At 41.7% G+C, this 19,195-nt stretch overlaps 1 protein-coding gene across 1 annotated transcript in view; it reads right to left on the bottom strand.

Moving 5' to 3' along the window:
- The window catches only part of LOC118022967 (neuronal acetylcholine receptor subunit alpha-7), a 129,933-nt gene extending 112,640 nt beyond the window's left edge, over nt 1-17,293 (bottom strand). The window contains exons 1-2 of the mRNA XM_035023960.1: nt 17,248-17,293; nt 16,840-16,979 (exon numbers count right to left, since the gene is read on the bottom strand). Coding sequence (XP_034879851.1) covers nt 16,840-16,979; nt 17,248-17,293 — 186 coding nt within the window. The remainder of the gene's footprint in view (nt 1-16,839; nt 16,980-17,247) is intronic.
- Between the last annotated feature and the right edge of the window lie 1,902 nt (nt 17,294-19,195).

Genomic DNA, 19,195 nt, shown 5'->3' on the forward strand with positions numbered 1-19,195 from the left:
AAAAAAACAAAACAGATGAGCAAAGGGAAAAAGAGAGGCAAACCAAGAAACAGACTCTTACCTATAGAGAACAAACTGATGGTTACCAGAGGAGAGGTGGGTGGGGGGATGGGTGAAATAGGTGATGGGGATTAAGGAGGGCACTTGTGATGAGCACAGGGTACTATATGGAAGTGTTGAATCACTATATTGTACACCTGAAAGTAATATTACACTGTATGTTAACTAACTGGAGTTTAAATAAAAACTTTTTTAAAAAAAAGAAGAAAAGCTTTGGCCAATTAATTTTAAAACCCATAAAACACTTCATTTAATATATAAGCTATGAATATAAATTAAAGATTTCTCAAGCTTACATACTAAAAAGTCCATTACTTCATTACAGACTCTCTTTGAAAATAGTACAGAAAGGTTTTACATTGCTTAGGACACTTTGGGGAACTTTCTTTTGATTTTTATTCAGTATCAGATTATAAACATCCAAAAGAAAGATAAAAACAGAAGATCCATCCCCATCTCATTTAAGAGCCACCAATCTTCATCAAGAGACCCTACTTTGAGGTATGCCCTGTCATTCCTAATAAACTCATCCTGAAAATAAAAATATCCCAACTGAAAATTTTCAAATTATAGTGCTTTAATCCTAATAGGAGTCCAAAAGTATTCAATAAGTTAGTAGTGTTGTTAGAGTAAATGCATCATTTTCTACAGTGACTAGCTTAAAAGAAAATATTTATTTACCTTTAAATAAATTGTATATGTAAGAAGTATGAGAAAATGCTTATTATCTCATTCTTTTAAAGTCAAAGGAGGTGTTGCCAAGGAACAGGGAATTATAACTTTTAATTATATTTTTTAGACAGTACCTTTTAAGCATATATTCAATAAGTCACAAAAGGCTACCTGAAGGACATGATCATACACCATTCGGAGGAGCTGCACTGATCTAAGAAAATGACAGCAACAACTTTACCCAAGTGTTCACTGCTCAGTTTAAAGGATCCCATTAAATATCAAAATGTATTATAGAAGTATCAACATGGACTTGTGAATCAAACAATGGATTAAACATCCAAAACAGCATATTTATGCCATTGGCTGAGTTGCTGGTAAGAATATCCTGTGAGTTTCTAGTTGAAGAGGTCAGCTTAAACATACCCATTTATTTCCCCTTTCCCTCTAAGATCACTGGAATTAAAATAAAGGAGTGAAATGGTATAAATGCCCCAAAACAAAGAGAATGGGAATAGGATCACAAAAAGGCAAGATATTTTCAATACATTACATACAGACAGAGCATGTACAGGGATTAGTATCTGCAAACATAGAGTGAAGGAAGCCCTATGCTAAATACTAGTGAGGGGGCTGCAGGGTGGGAGGAGCAGGTGTGCCCCATGGAACCTGGAACCTTACTGAGTTCAGAAGTGAACTGAAGGAGGCAGGGAGAACAGAGTGGAGATCACATGGGTGAGTGACAGAGAACTTTGGAATAGAGAGCTGCCAATTCCCTTCTGAGAATAACCATCAGCCAGGGTTTCTCCTCACTCCATTGATTCAAAACTCAAAAAAAAAAAAATGGATTGGCTAGAACTGTGTAATCTAACATGGGGTAGCCACCAGCAAAATGTGGCTACCTTGATATGTGTCCTTGATATGTGACCAGTCTGAGATGGGCTATGAGTGTAATGCACACACTGGATTTCTAAGACTTAGCTCTGCCCTCCCCCAGAAATGTAAACCATCTCATTAACAATGTTTCTACATTGGCTATGTGTTGAAATTTTAATAACTAGATATATTTTGTTAAGTAAAATTTCTTATTAAAATTAATTATACCTGTATCTTTTTATTTTTTAAGTGTGGCCACTAGAAAATCTAAAATTTGCATCGACATGGATGGAACTGGAGGGGATTGTGCTAAGTGAAATAAGTCAAGCAGAGAAAGTCAATTATCATATGGTTTCACTTATTTGTGTAACATAAGAAACAGCATGGAGGACATTAGGAGAAGGAAGGGAAAAATGAAGGGGGGGAAATCGGAGGGGGAGATGAACCATGAGAGACTATGGATTCTGAGAAACAAACTGAAGGTTTAAGAGGGGAGGGAGTCAGGGGGATGGGTTAAGCCTGATGATATGTACTAAGGAGGGCACGTATTGCATGGAGCACGGGGTGTTATACGCAAACAATGAATCATGGAACACTACATCAACAACGAATGAAGTATTGTATAGTGACTAATGTAACATAATAAAATAAATAAATAAATAATAAATAATAAATAAAATAAAATAAAATTACATCAGTAGCTGGCATTGTATTTCTATTGGATAGCCCTGAATTAGAGAATAAAGAAGCTAGTGTGACAAGAGATGACCCTGAGACAAAGCATCCAGCCCTTTGGCATTTAGCATCTTCAAAAAAATTTAACAGTCCTCACCCAAGCCCTAAAACCACAGCTGATTCTAAATCCTACCCTCAAATACAGTACTTTCACCAATGTTTCTCTTCCCTAATTTTAAAATACGAAGAGAAATCTAAGAATCAGAAGGCATTTTAGGAAAGCTTGCCAAACAAATCATAAAAATAAACAGGAAAACAAATAAATAAATGAGCAAAATTAAAAGAAAAAGGAAAAATTATCTTAGAAGAAATATTATACAGTTTGAAACAAATGAATTAAAAAAATAAAGAAGTAAACGATAACCCTCAACTGATATCCTCTGAGAAGGAGGTTAACTGTATAATGAACAGACAGAATAAATAGCATGACTAAAGACTTGGAAAAAGAAAGGAATGATAAGATTTGGTCAAAAAGGAGAACATCTAAACTTGACACCAGGTTAGTTGACAACTGAAACAGTCAACCCCACTGAATAGCACAGCTGCCATAGCATTAGACCCAAACAAGAAGGAATTATAGGCTCAGGAAAAAAATGACTTTGCAAAGTATAGTGTACATTGTCACAAAATCATGAAGGCAGCTTTAAAAAAAAAAGAATCAAGATACAATAGAATCAAATTACAGAGAAATCACATATGGTTACAGGAGAGAATGTAAATGTTACCAACATGGAGATAGAAGGAGGTTAAAAAAAAAAAAGTAGGGGCAGCACTGGAGTGCTTACAGACAGGGAAACCAAATTATGGTTAACAGAAATGACAGTCAAGACTGTCTTTTGAAGGTATAAAAGTGATCTGTGAAAGTGACGGCAATAGGGAGAGCTGTGAGTGAATCAAGTTCCTATCTCATCATAACAAGTAGTCAATAGCAAATGGATAAAGCTGATCAATCAAGGAATAATAAATGAGTATTAAAACAAGAATTATAACCAGAAACAGAGGCTGCTGAAGGTCTCTGGGGAATGGACAGCAATGGGAAGAGTGCGATAGGGCGAGGGCTTCTCATAAATCCTTACTGTTGGCTCTGTAAATGTTGTGTGTCACATTGACATTTTTAAATATTAAAAAATGTCATAGCCTATACATTTTCTGCATAGTATACACATATTAAATAACTGAAATGTCTATCCGGGGGCCAACACAGTGGATCATAAAATGTCCAAATGTGATACAGTTCAATAATCGTGCAGCAATTACACTAACACCCTTTTAAGTTAATCATCAGTCAAGATTTCCACAAAGCTGCTTAAAAGTGAAAACCTTTAAATTATACTAAACTAAAATTCAACTCTAGGTGGATGGGACATAAAATATAAAAGGTAAAACAAAACAACAAAAAGCCTCTAAAGGAAAATATCTTCATGTGGTTGAGAAAGGGAAGGAGTTTTTAAATACGACACAATAAGCATTAAATATAGAAGAAAGGTTTTATGAGCTGGGTCTCATTAAAATGAAGAACTGCTGTTCATCAAAAGACACCATCTCTCTAGAAGTATATTATACTTCAATTAAAGATTTACAAAAGACTTGGGCGCCTGGGTGGCTCAGATGGTTAAGCGTCTGCCTTTGGCTCAGGTCATGATCCCAGAGTCCTGGGATCGAGTCCCGCATTGGGCTCCCTGCTCCTTGGGAGCCTGCTTCTCCCTCTCCTTCTCTCTCTCTCTCTCTCTCTCTCTCTCCCTGTCTCTGTCTCTCATGGATAAATAAATAAAATCTTAAAAAAAAAAAAAAGATTTACAAAAGACAGAAAAAACAAACCTCAAGAGAAAGAGACAAGCCAAAGAGTCTGAGAGAATATCTGCAAAAACATGTAAGTGCCTAGGGGCTCATGTCCTTAATTTAGAAAAATTCATACAAATCAATAAGGAAAAACTAAACAAACAAACAAACCAAGATAAAAATAGGCAAGAGGGCGGAGCAAGATGGCAGAGGAGTAGGAGACCTGGATTTTGTCTGGTCTCAGGAATTCAGCTGGATAGAGATCAAACCATTCTGAACACCTACAAACTCAACAAGAGATCAAAGAAAAGAATAGCAACAACTCTCTGAACAGAAAAGCGACCACTTTCTGGAAGGTAGGACGTGCGGAGAAGTGAATCTGAGGCAATATTCGGGAGGATAGACGGCGGGGGAGGGGCCTCCGTCGACCGCTTCTGGCAAGTGATAAAGCCATGGAGCACAAAATTGGAACCATTTACCATGCTAATGAACACCAAAAGAAAGCTGGGGTGGCAATCCTTATATCAGACAAATTAGATTTTACACCAAAGACTGTAATATGAGATGAGGAAAGACACTATATCCTACTTAAAGGGTCTATCCAACAAGAAGATCTAACAATTATAAATATCTATGCCTCTAACATGGGAGCAGCCAATTTTATAAGGCAATTAATAACAAAAGCAAAGAAACACATAGACAACAATACAGTAATAGTGGGGGACGTTAACACTCCCCTCACTGAAATGGACAGATAATCTAAGCAAAAGATCAACAAGGAAATAAAGAATTTATTTATTTTTTTAAAGATTTTATTTATTTATTTGACAGAGAGAGACATAGCGAGAGCAGGAACAGAAGCAGGGGGAGTGGGAGAGGGAGAAGCAGGCTTCCCGTGGAGCAGGGAGCCCGATGTGGGACTCGAACCCAGGACCCTGGGATCATGACCTGAGCCGAAGGCAGACGCTTAATGACTGAGCCACCCAGGCGCCCGGAAATAAAGACTTTAAATGACACACTGGACCAAATGGACTTCACAGACATATTCAGAACATTCCATCCCAAAGCAACGGAATACACATTCTTCTCTAGTGCCCATGGAACATTCTCCAGAATAGATCACATCCTAGGTCATAAATCAGGTCTCAACCGGTACCAAAAGATTGGGATCATTCCTTGCCTATTTTCAGACCACAATGCTTTGAAACTAGAACTCAATCACAAGAGGAAACTCGGAAAGAACTCAAATACATGGAGGCTAAAGAGCATCCTACTGAAGAATGAATGGGTCAACCAGGAAATTAAAGAAGAATTTAAAAATTTCATGGAAACCAATGAAAATGAAAACACAACTATTAAAAATCTTTGGGATACAGCAAAGGCAGTCCTAAGGGGAAAGTATATAGCAATACAAGCCTTTCTCAAGAAACAAGAAAGGTCTCAAGTACACAACCTAACCCTTCACCTAAAGGAACTGGAGAAAGAACAGCAAATAAAGCCTAAACCCAGCAGGAGAAGAGAAATAATAAAGATCAGAGCAGAAATCAATGAAATAGAAGCCAAAAGAACAGTAGAACAGATCAACGAAACTAGGAGCTGGTTCTTTGAAAGAATTAACAAGATTGATAAACCCCTGGCCAGACTTATCAAAAAGAGAAGAGAAATGACCCAAATCAACAAAATCATGAATGAAAGAGGAGAGATCACAACCAACACCATAGAAATACAAACAATTATAAGAACATATTATGAGCAACTCTATGCCAGCAAATTAGATAACCTGGAAGAAATGGACGCATTCCTAGAGATGTATCAACTACCAAAACTGAACCAGGATGAAATAGAAAACCTGAACAGACCTATAACCATTAAGGAAATTGAAGCAGTCATCAAAAATCTCTCAACAAACAAAAGCCCAGGGCCAGATGGCTTCCCAGGGGAATTCTACCAAACATTTCAAGAAGAATTAATACCTATTCTTCTGAAACTGTTCCAAAAGATAGAAATGGAAGGAAAACTTCCAAACTCATCTTATGAGGCCACCATTACCTTGATCCCCAAACCAGACAAAGACCCCATCCAAAAGGAGAATTACAGACCAATATCCCTGATGAACATGGATGCAAAAATTCTCACCAAAATACTAGCCAATAGGATCCAACAGTACATTAAAAGGATTATTCACCACAACCAAGTGGGATTTAACTCTGGGCTGCAAGGATGGTTCAACATCTGCAAATCAATCAACGTAATACAATACATTAACAAAAGAAAGAACAAGAATCATATAATCTTCTCAATAGATGCAGAAAAAGCATTTGACAAAGTACAGCATCCTTTCTTGATCAAAACTCTGATTCAGAGTATAGGGATCGAGGGTAATACCTCAATATCATAAAAGCCATCTATGAAAAACCTACAGCGAATATCATTCTCAATGGGGAAAAACTGAGAGCTCTACCCCTAAGGTCAGGAACGTGGCAGGGATGTCCACTATCACCACTGCTATTCAACATAGTATTGGAAGTCCTAGCCACAGCAATCAGACAACAAAAAGAAATAAAAGGCATCCAAATCGGCAAAGAAGAAGTCAAACTCTCACTCTTTGCAGATGATGTGATGTGATGTGGAAAACCCAAAAGACTCCACCCCAAAACTGCTAGAACTCATACAGGAATTCAGTCAAGTGGCAGGATATAAAATCAAAGCACAGAAGTCAGTGGCATTCCTATACACCAACAACAAGACAGAAGAAAGAGAAATTAAGGAGTCGATCCCATTTACAATTGCACCCAAAACCATAAGATACCTAGGAAGAAATCTAACCAAAGAGACAAAGGATCTGTACTCAGAAAACTATAAAATACTCATGAAAGAAATTGAGGAAGACACAAAGAAATGCAAAAATGTTCCATGCTCATGGATTGGAAGAACAAATATTGTGAAGATGTCAATGCTACCTAGAGCAATCTACACATTTAATGCAATCCCTATCAAAATAGCATCTACTTTTTTCAAAGAAATGGAACAAATAATCCTAAAATTTGTATGGAACCAGAAAAGACCCTGAATAGCCAGAGGAACATTGAAAAAGAAAAGCAAAGCTGGTGGCATCACAATTCCAGACTTCAAGCTCTATTACAAAGCTGTCATCATCAAGCCAGCATGGTACTGGCACAAAAACAGACACATAGATCAATGGAACAGAACAGAGAGCCCAGAAATGGACCCTCAACTCTATGCCCAACTAATCTTCGACAAAGCGGGAAAGAATGTCCAATGGAAAAAGACAGTCTCTTCAACAAATGGTGTTGGGAAAATCGGACAGCCACATGCAGAAGAATCAAACTGGACCATTACCTTACACCACACACAAAAATAGACTCCAAATGGTTGAATGACCTCAATGTGACACAGGAGTCCATCAAACATCAAAATCCTAAAGAAGAACACAGGCTGCAACCTCTTCGACCTCAGCCACAGCAACTTCTTCCTAGAAACATCGCCAAAGGCAAGGGAAACAAGGGCAAAAATGAACTATTGGGACTTCATCAAGATAAAAAGCTTTTGCACAGCAAAAGAAACAGTCAACAAAACCAAAAGACACCCGACAGAATGGAAGAAGATATTTGCAAATGACATATCAGATAAAGGGCTAGTATCCAAAATCTATAAAGAACTTATCAAACTCAACACCTAAAGAACAAAGAATCCAATCAAGAAATGGGCAGAAGACATGAACAGACATTTTTCCAAAGAAGACATCCAAATGGCCAACAGACACATGAAAAAGTGCTCAACATCGCTCGGCATCAGGAAAATCCAAATCAAAACCTCAATGAGATACCACCTCATACCAGTCAGAATGGCTAAAATTAACAAGTCAGGAAATGACAGATGTTGGCGGGGACGCAGAGAGAGGGGAACCCTCCTACACTGTTGGTGGGAATGCAAGCTGGTACAGCCACTCTGGAAAACAGTATGGAGGTTCCTCAAAAAGTTGAAAATAGAGCTACAATACGATCCAGCAATTGCACTACTGGGTATTTACCCCAAAGATACAAAAGTAGGGATCCAAAAAGGTACATGCACCCCGATGTTTATAGCAGCAATGTCCACAATAGCCAAACTGTGGAAAGAGCCAAGATGTCCATCGACAGATGAATGGATAAAGAAGAAGTGGTATATATATACAATGGAATATTATGCAGCCATCAAAAGGAGATCTTGCCATTCGCAACAACATGGATGGAACTGGAGGGTGTTATGCTGAGCGAAATAAGTCAATCAGAGAAAGACATGTATCATATGACCTCACTGATATGAGGAATTCTTAATCTCAGGAAACAAACTGAGGGTTGCTGGAGTGGGGGGTTGGGTGGGAGGGATGGGTGGCTGTGTGATAGACACTGGGGAGGGTATGTGCTGGTGAGTGCTATGAATTGTGCAAGACTGTTGAATCACAGATCTGTACCTCTGAAACAAATAATGCAATATATGTTAAGAAAAGAAAAAGAAGATAGCAGGAGGGGAAGAATGAAGCGGGGGAAATCGGAGGGGGAGACGAACCATGAGAGATGATAGACTCTGAAAAACTGAGGGTTCTAGAGGGGAGGGGCGTGGGAGGATAGGTTAGCCTGGTGATGGGTATTAAAGAGGGCACGTTCTGCATGGAGCACTGGGTGTTATGCACAAACAATGAATCATAGAACACTACATCAAAAACTAATGATGTAATGTATGGTGACTAACTAACAATAAAAAAAACTTAAAAAAAATAGGCAAGAGACATGAATAGACACTTCTCAAAAGAAAATAACCAACTTAAAATTAAGAAATGAAAATGTCCTCGACTCCAGTGGTAATCTGGGGAACGGCTAATTAAAATCACAAAGAACTATCACTCCCCACCCACCAGACTGTGAATTAAAAAGACTGAAAATACCAAGGGTTGGTGAGTATGTAGAGCAACAAGGATTTTTCATACACTGCTAGTGAGAATGTTAATTGGTATATAATCATTTTAAAATCATTTTGTTTGGCTTCATTTGGAAAACTTAAAGTTATTGCCACCTTATGCCTTAGAGTCCACTCCCATATATATACATATGTAATAAAAATGCATTCACATGTGCATCAAAAGACATGTAAAATAAGAATATCTATGACAGAGGTCTTCATAACAGACAAAAGCTGGAATCTAAATATCCATCAATAGAATAATAAATCTTATATTCATACAATAAAGATGAATAAACTACAACCACAGGCAACAACTTGAGTGACTCTCCCAAAAATAAAATTAAGCAAAAGTAACCAGACCTAAAAGAATACCACCGTGTGCTTGTGTTATTCCACCTGTATAAATTTCCAGAGAAGGGCAAAATTCAACCCTGGTGCTCAATGCCATGCTAATGGTTTTCCAGTGGGATATAACACGTTTTTATTGTTTTATCAATATGCCTTCTCCCTCAAATATAGACACCACCTCTTTTACCCCAAGACAGGAATCTTTACAGACAGTGATCTGAGAGGAAATTCCCCACTTTAAGGATCATCTCACAGGTGGCATTTGTTAACCATGACAGTTACAATTCCTTCCCACTTTGCCAGCTTCCACCTGCCACTGGGACAGGTCAGCTCCTTCATCTACAAGCTGAGTTGGAGCCTGGAGTCAGGCACACATCTAAGACTTTCCCACAGCGATTCTCCCTCAGCAGCTTTTAACCCATAATACAGGATATTATACAATTCCTTATTTAATCTCGTTAGTTTCAGCCAATTATTTTGGCATTCTGGGAGCTGTGATTTCCTCAGCTTTTGCTGTAACTTCTAGCTTTTCTCCATGGAAACTTAAGCATATTATGTGATATCTTATTTTGAGATATCAAAAGAAAATATTCAACAAGGAGAGATAAGACAACAGGTGTGTGGGTGTGTGTATTTATATACACATAAATATGTACACAGACACACTTTTACAATAGTTTGGTTGGGGGTGTTATATTTTTTTGGTTTTTGCTAAAATGGTTTATACCTAATGTTGACTGTCAATAAGTAAATCACTGAAATAAATATCATGGGAACTGCTATTAGAAGGTTCTAAATGACTTGCCTCTCCTCTGAGGAGTAAAGCACTACCTAAACCTAATAAATCAATAAAAGGACGGAGATTTTCGTTAGCATCCCTCCATAACAAGACTCTTTCTCTTCCTTTAACAGCATGTCAGGGATGAATCAGGAGCTCTGAGAAAACTGAATGCTTTGGGGAATACCTTCAGTGGTAGACCAGAAAAGCAACATTTACAAGAAAGATTCCTTCAGTAAAAGTGTCCATAATCCTCAGTCTATAAAGCTAAACCATTTTGTATGTTTGTTTATGTCCCAAAGTCATAAAGAGGTTTGAGAGGGATAAAATTTCTATCATAATAAATCTGGATCAATTACAAAGATGCATTGTAAACAAGTTTTAATTTAGAATTTCAGTTCTGCTCCCAGCAATGATGGACTAAGTGGTTCTCACAAATCCTCCAGTGAGAACAATTAAAGAAGATGGAAAATGCAATGATCATGTGCTTAAAAACACCAGAGAACTTAACAGGGCAATGAAGAACTGCAGAACCAAGATCCAGGAGGGGAGGGAAGCCCTTAGAAGATAACAGGGCTTGGGGCCACTTTTCAACAACCCTTTGATGATTCCTAAAGCAATGCCTAAGAGGCTAAAAAATTATGCAGATCTTGACAGAAGTGAGAGCTAGGGGAACAAAACAGGAGTTCAAGGTCCATTGAAAAGAGAGAAGACTCCAATAAATTCTCTATATTTACATCCTGTATGTATAAGCAAAAATCAAAAGCAGATCAGCCCTTACAGGGAGGGAAGGCCAGCTCCCCATATTCTCAGTGACTAACTGGATTGAGGCAATTTGTGCTTGCTGGTGCCATGACCTGGATGTTGGTCAGAAACAAACAAACACTGGAGGAAGATAGTATCCTCAAGACCTTCAGATTATCTCTGTAATTCTCCACATGCACTGGGGCAAAATAAAAGGGCAACCAGGCTTAGAAACAACGTCATGAATCATTTCTTGTAACTTAAAAGTAACATCATGAATCATTTCAATACACGCTTTTTAAACGATTTCTAAAATAAAAAGAGGGACAGAGATTGAACACTCACTGATGGTGAGAAATGCATGATAGTGGAAAAAGAATTCAATTTTAGTTTAAAATTTATATTTGTTTACTACTTGGCATATTTGTATCACTTTAAAATTAATGCCTGTTAATACTGTTTAAAATGCTGTAATGGGGTTATATAATTTTAATTTTTAAATACTTCCCTACACACTCTATAAACACAGAGAAAAGAGCATGAAATACACCAGAATGTCTTGAGTGATTGTGATTTGGGTGATGATTTTCCCCCTCAGTCCTTTTTTTTTTAATTTCGTTTCCTGCACAAATATATGTATTACATTTGTAGTTTTAAGATATACCATGTATAAAAACATTATTAGGATACTTACTTGTACCTTGGGCTTTCTGCATAGATGGTGTTCAACTTGTACAATTTTTACAGTTAATATTGGATAATAATAAGTTAGCATTGTAGCACTTTAAATAGTGGCCAGCAGATGCAAAATCATAGGCCTGACAAAAGCAAAGCATCGCCCTGGGGCTGTCAGGTAACACACAAGCCCTTACATTATTGGGCTCCACAAACACACCTGCCATTGGCTGTAGCAAACCCCAAATGCATGATCACTTAGTTCTACTGTCTTGTGATTAAAGCTTCTGAAAGGTTGAATCTAAAAGTAGAATCTATAAAATACCAAAAATCATTCATGCATAATTATGTGTTTTACATTGTGTATAATTATGTGTTGATTCACATTATTCATTTTAAATGCCTTGCCTTCTGGACATGCTTTCATAACTGTGCACATTTATTTTATGCAAATCAACACCTAGAATGGCCTTAAGATGTATGCATACAGGTGAATGACTATATGGCAGGAATAAAGGAGAAATATTATGGAAACTGTTGGCAGTTTACAACCCTGCATTTGCATCCCTTCAAAATGATTTCTTGTGTATCATCTCATTCTCAGCCCAGTTACAAGCCCACGAAGTAAATTAATAAATGCCGTGAGTCAGAGTATGCATTCAGGAATAATGTAGACACTTTTACATAACAAATTTATTTATGTAGCTACATGATGTTTATATAAACAGTTATACATCATAGGTTGGATATCCAAAGTGTCTCTGGATTCTGTCCATTTCTCACTTTCCCACAATGTTGGGAAGTTTCGACCTCTTCATCCCTTGTCTACACTTCTCCTCCTCTCCAATCTATCCCACACACATACTGCCCTCAACATCCTCTATCTAAACAAACACAGGTCTAGTTACATCCTCCTCTGCTTAAAAATACACCACACCTTCCCACTCTCCACCTAACATTTCACCTATGGGCCTGCTAAATAACTAGAACAGACCACAGCAGGTAAAACCATCCCTTTGAAAATATATGCTTTGTCTTTAAAATGTATGCATCTTTTTTTTCATTCTAATCTATAATTTATATTTGTGGGACTTAATGCAAATATCATGGTTTGGATTGTTTCCATTTCTAGGAAAATCTGCTATGGCAAGCTGATCCTGCAGCTTCACAAATCCCCTGGCACACCGTCTCCTCATGCCCTCAGAGATACCCAGACTAGGACAAAACCTCAACTCTGCAGAAGCACTCTAGATACCTCACACTCTGTTCCCCTCCTGTCTCTGAACTCAATGCATACTTCCTCCCCCAAAAATAATCCTATCCTTCATCTTGTAAGGTATATTTCTAGAAACTAATTCTTACCAAAAAAATTTGTAAAGAAAAATTAGTTTGGTCAATACTATATGTATCCCTCTTTTAGAAATTCTCAATAAACATAGGAACACCCAATATTCTAAAAAGTCTTACAGCAAAACCTGTAGCCAAGAATAACTGAGAGTGAGCACTTCTTAAAACCTACCTTGCTGAAAGTGTCCTGTCCTCCACCAAAATCTTCTCACCCTGCCCCCATCACCTGGAGAGTCGTTCCTACTTTCTCCAACTGGCAAATTCCTACTCAATTTTAGAAATCTAACTACCTCCACTTTGAAACCATTCCCAGCCACCCTCGCTGGAAATAAATGTTTTCTCCTATGTGTATTTGTAGCACTTTGTATAGGCATGTATGTTAAATTACACATGTGGTAATCATGGATCTACATGTCAGTCTCCCTAGCCAGACTGTGAGTTTTATTATTCTTTTTAAAGATTTTGTTTATTTATTTGACAGAGAGAGTGAGAGAGCACAAGTAGGGGGAGCAGTAGAAGGAGAGGGAGAAGCAGACTCCACGCAGAGCAGGGAGCCCCATGCGGGTCTCCATTCCAGAACCCTGGGATCATGACCAGAGCCGAAAGCAGACGCTCAACCATCTGAGCTACCCAGGTGCCCCAGACTGTGAGTTTTAAAAGTAGAAACCATCCCTTATTCATTTATGAATCCCCAGAATCTACCAAAGTTCACAAAACGAGCTCAGTAAATATGTGTGGAATAAACTGGTGAAATAGAAATGATCTTTCATGAAAATAAAATATGCAGCATCATATGCCATCTCCCTATCACTCCAGCCAGGAAATCTCTGCTGGCAAAAAGGGGAACAAGAAGACTTGGAGAGCAGGGTAATGGTCTCTAGAACAGCCCAGTCAGAGTGAGTAAATGGCCCATATTAACCAAATTTATAAAAAGAATCTAACGCCAGTCAAGACTGTCACATGAATCCCTTATGAGAGCCACTGTATCTCTGTCCAGGGTGCTAAGATTCCAGCTGGAGAGCCCTGGCTCTGCTTCAAAACCAGGCAGAGCCAAGTCCGAATAGAATACAAATGTTTGCATATTTCATTATTTCAGATATAGAGACTTCCTTTCCACCTAGGATCTCAGGACAGTCTCACTCAATCAGCTACAGTTCAGCCAGTTTAAGTAAATTAAGCTAACTGTCCTGCAAAAGAAGTTACCAACTCCAAAGGAGGCAAGATGCAAAGCACTTGCAAGTCAGATGTGGGTTTTCCTTGAAGCCCTGCCTCTAACCAATGAGCAACTTTGGGCAAGTGACCACACCTTTCTAGGCATCAACTTCCCAACCTCTGAGTTGAGTAGCTACATAATTAAGAACTAGCAAACCTTCAGTGAATTACAGTGAACGTCAACCACTTTTTCTTATTTAATCCTCTTGAAACCCTGTGAAGTGGGTATTACTACTCTCATTTTACACATGAAGAAACAGGGCTTAGAGAGGTAAAGTAATTTGTTCAAGGCCACACCATGAGCTCACAGCATTGCCTGCCTACGAAGTTCAACGGGTTCACGGCTGGATGGCCAAGGTGAGACCAAGGCTTTTTCCCTTCCCACCTTCCCATGACCTCAGGATGCTCATGGCTGCCTTCACGTGTGTTTTTCTAGCACTGGAATGATGATGATACCCAGTACTCATGATTTTTGTTAGTTTTTTAAATTTCCTAACTTGACACAAGCTTGTCTTTGTCACATCACGTAACTCTAGCTGACACCTAAACTTCTCATAAGACCCCCAAATCCCTCATTTAACCTGATTCCTTAAGGATCTCTTAAAAGAGGCAAAAGCACCCAGAAAGAAGCTTGCAGCTGCACAATGAGTGATCTCCTCTCCAAAGAGACTGCCACAGACTTAGGACTGCTCCGCTTGCTCACTATTCTTGCTCCTTGGCTAAGGAGCCACTGTACCTTCACATGCCAGCCAGCCAGCCAGAGGACCACTCCAGAGAGGCTCCTTGTCTATGTGGAGCATACCCATGGTGAGGCTACCTGGCTGGCTGGAGCCAGTCCTGGGCAAATGGGGTGGGGGAGTGTGGCTTTCACCTTCTCAGCCTATCATGCACCACTTGTGAAGTGTGTTTGCTTAGCTGACAGGTCCTCTGTCCAGGTGTGCAGGGGTGGAGTGGGGAGTGTTGTTTGGTTTGGTGCATTTGATGAAAATGACCATAGTCATGTGCTAGCTTTGTGGTCTCTTAAATTTGCCTTCACATCTTTAGCTCATCACAGTGACCAGTGAAATGCTATTGTGTCTATTTCATTAACAGCAAAGTACAGACTCAGGACACTTACAAAACTTACCTAAGAGCAACCATCCAGAAACTGTCAGAGCCGGAACCCACCAAGGCTCCCAAGTACAAATCCTGAACCTCTCAAAGTAACAGAGAAGTTGATCTTTAATAAGGTACTTGCCTCCCCAAACACCCAGAGCCTTGTGCCGCTCCCAAAGCCCCCACACTTCCATTTCTCTGACCCGGCTTCATTCAATACTAGAGCTTCTTTTTCAGCCTCTCTTCCCCTAATTCCAAATCTGCATCCTTTCCCCTCTCCTGTAATCCAAGCTCTGTAAACAGCAATTTTTGTTCTTTTGTAACCTGTACAACAGCACTTGCCTACAGCCCTCCTGGTAAGTCATCATGTCATCACATAGACACTGAGTATTTTAAAGCAGAGTTCTGTCTGCGGGAGGAAGTGCACATTTAATGCAGGTATAGTATGGAAGAGGAAGCCATTCATCACGGCAATTTTAACTAGGTTAAGTGATGTAACATACATCAGTGTGGTAGTGTGGGTATTCTTTATTTGTAGGATTATGAAATATCACCTGTCTTCTTACACCACCCATCTGCACCCCTCTGGTGGATAGTAGCACTTTCTATGTGGAACTGAGGCTATCTGCACACCTCTTTCCTACCACAGTTTTCCCTCCCCCTGAACACCATCGTCCCTGTGCCCCAGAACAGAGTCTAATGTCTTGTACAGACTAGACACAGAAATCCATTTATAATGAATTAAACACTTTTGTAAAATATTTGTATTGTATGAAGGATATGTCAATGAACTCTGATCATTCAAAGCAGTCTAGAAGAGCAAAAGAAAAAGAAATTTACACACACTATACATATCTGTCAACTAAAGTGAGCACTAGTAAGTCCACAAAGAAAGAACCCCATGGGGCTGGGAGCAGCTGCCTGAAGGAACAGACAAGTGTATCTCGAGTGTGGAACCTTGCTCACCATCAGAGCAGAACTACCAGCACTACTCCCACCAGAAAGAAAAAAAAAAAAAATAGCCCATTATTGGAATTAGGGCAAGGGGTGTGTAAATGCTCACAGCTGGCCATCTGCCTGGACAGATTAACCAGCTGCAAAGCCCAAGGCCAAGCCCCTACCCAAAGAGGCTACATACTACAGGCGGCAGAAAAGTCTAGAGATGGCTAAATGGACACGGACAGCATGCTAACACTTATACCACAATGGGTACTAAAATGTGACCATTTGGAAATACCCTATTCTTTGATTCTGGCTCAGGATGGGGATACGTTCATCCTGAGTTTCCAAGCTGAGGGAAAGGTGGGACTGAAGTACCAACGCACAGGTGGCTGGGACAGTGGAACATGCGTCACCGGGTTCCTTCTCGGCGGGAGGGGAAACTGAGGCACGCAGCAGCGGGCAGGCCCCGGTTAGGGGCAGAGCGCTGGCCCTCCTGGCCTTGAGCCAGCAAGCGTGTCCCAGCCAAGCTACACCGCCTGGCCGCCTGATGCCTCCGCCACCCCTCCGAACCCACAGCGGGGAGAGGACAGCCTTGCGGCCACGGCCGGACTCACCACGTCCATGATCTGCAGGAGACTCAGGGAGAAGTAGACGGTGAGCGGCTGCGAGTCGTTGGCCACGGGCCTCTCCAAGGGGTTGTAGTTCTTGACCAGCTCCTTGTAGAGCTTCCTCTGGAACTCGCCTTGCAGGGACACTTAAGGAGAGGAGAGCCCGGGGGGCTGCTCAGGGAAGGCCAGCGGGGATGCGCCCCACGCCCCCTGCCCGTGACCCCCGCCGCCTAAAGCAAGCAGCCCAGACGAACCGGGCTCGCCCTTCCCGGACAGCCCCCGGTAGTGCCACCCACCGTCCCTCCTCGCGCGATTCCCCAAAGCTGGCCCCGGCGCCGGGCGCTCGGAGCCGCCAGAATGCTCCCGGGATCCCGCGGAGGAGGAGTGGAGGGCTGGGAGACTCGGGGGCTTTACCGTGCAAGAGCGACGCGGCCAGCGCCAGCCAGACCGACCGGCGCATGTTGGGACCCGGAGCCGCCACCCGCCCGCACGCCGCGCGTCTCGCGGATCCGCCCGGGCCTGCGCCTGCGGCCGCGGAGCCGCCTCTCCCGGCTTGGCTCGCGCGCCTTTAAAGAGCCGAGCGCGCGCCCCCGCCCCTCCCGCCTCCGCGCGCTTCTCCACGTGACGAGCCCCGCCCCCGCCCCCACCCCAGTCCGCCCGCGGGGGCCTAGGAGACTCCGCGGCTGCCCGGGGAACTGCAGCCCCGCGGGGGTAAGGGGAAGTGCACCCCGGCGCTGGTTACAGTGTGGGCACCCCGCCCCGCCTCCGTCTCCACCGGGCTGTCCCTCCGCATCGCGCCTCCGGCCAAGCCGGGGGCTGTCCAGGGCCAGGCTCTGTCTCTCCCTTCTGTCCTTGGTCCCCACTCCGCTCCCTCCTGCTCTCAGACAGAAGCTGCGCGGGGTCGTTGGGAGAGAGCGGGACAATTCTGGGGTGCAGTCCTCCAGGGCCCTACCTCCCTTACGCCAGTGGCTAGGTGACAGCGACTGGGAACCAGGCTCCCACAGGTTGGGAAGTCTCTCCAACCAGAAACAACAGACCTGAGAGGAAGCCCCCTTCTACCCCTGGCCCGGTATTTTGTCAGCAACCGTTTGCTGGGCATCACCAGCCCGATTCTCATTTAGGTTCTGGAAGTGCTGAGAGGAGAGGGGAAATCTCTGCCTGGGAGACATTCTATAGGGGAGGAGAAGAACTGCAAAAGTGTGTGATGGGATTCCCAGTGGACATCCTCTTTATGTCTCATTCTTTTTTAAAGGAGATTTGAAAGATTGAAAAGTTACTCCCCCAAACCCTTTCTGGAAGGCCAGCCAAAATTTGGTGGTGAGATCTAGGCTTTTTATTTATTTATTTTAACCCGGGAGAGAGTTAATTGATAAGGGGAGGCTCAGGGGGGAAAAAAAAAAAAAAAAAAAAAAAAAAACAGTCAAAGGGTCAGGGGCTAAGGCGAGTCCTAGATGTTAAAGATGGGGGCATGGTTTTGGGTGAGCAAGGGAGTTAAGGTACTGTGGAGGGGCTTCTAAAGAGGCGGAAAGCCCTGTCCCATTTGCTCTCAGCAAGCAGGTTGCAGAAAGCTGAGTGCAGTAGGTTCCCTGCGCACACGTAGGGGGCGCTGCGGCTCGCCTTGGTTCAAGCCCCAGAGTGTTTGAACTACATCAAGAGCTCGGGCGCTGTGGACCAGCCTAGGCAAGGCCCACATTTCGGAACTGCGTTCTTGGATGACATCAGAAACTAGAGAAAGGCTCACCAAAACGTGACTACCCTTGAATATACTCCAGCAGCAGGAATGGACGACTGAGCCAGTTATTTGATTTGGAAAAACAAAGAAATATAACAGCCTTGCAAAGAAGTGTCTGATAGCAAATTCACACCTGTTAACTGAGGTGTTTTTTTATACACACATTTATAAACAAATGATCAGTGTAGGCTTTGATAACTGCGATAGGGTCCTCGCGGAAGGAAAGAAACTGGAGAAGGGTTCATAGAAATGACAGCGGACCTGGGCTTGCCACAAAGAAGGTGTTCCGCCAGAAGATGGGAACACCAGGGCAGGGGTTCTTGTGAGCGGACAGGTGTGCTCTTAGCTTCAATCAGGGCTCCTGAGTTATGCAATCTGTGGCCGCCTAGATACACACAGAGCTGGCGCCCGTGAAGAAATGAGCTAAAGGATTGCAGCTGCTGGCAAAAAGGAACTAAGAGAAGGAAAATAAAACAACAGAATAGAAGGGGCATGAGAAGCATCAACAGGAAGATTCTAACAGGCACGCCATGTCCACTGGTCACGTGAATGCAGCGCTGGCTCTCAAACACATTTTCTGGAAGCGTCTAAAACCCCTGCCTTCCTTTCTAGAGGGGACAAGGGAATTCA

Source organism: Mirounga leonina, unplaced genomic scaffold (assembly GCF_011800145.1).
Source record: "Mirounga leonina isolate KUSES-001 unplaced genomic scaffold, KU_Mleo_1.0 Mir_178, whole genome shotgun sequence".
Taxonomy (NCBI): Eukaryota; Metazoa; Chordata; class Mammalia; order Carnivora; family Phocidae; genus Mirounga; species Mirounga leonina.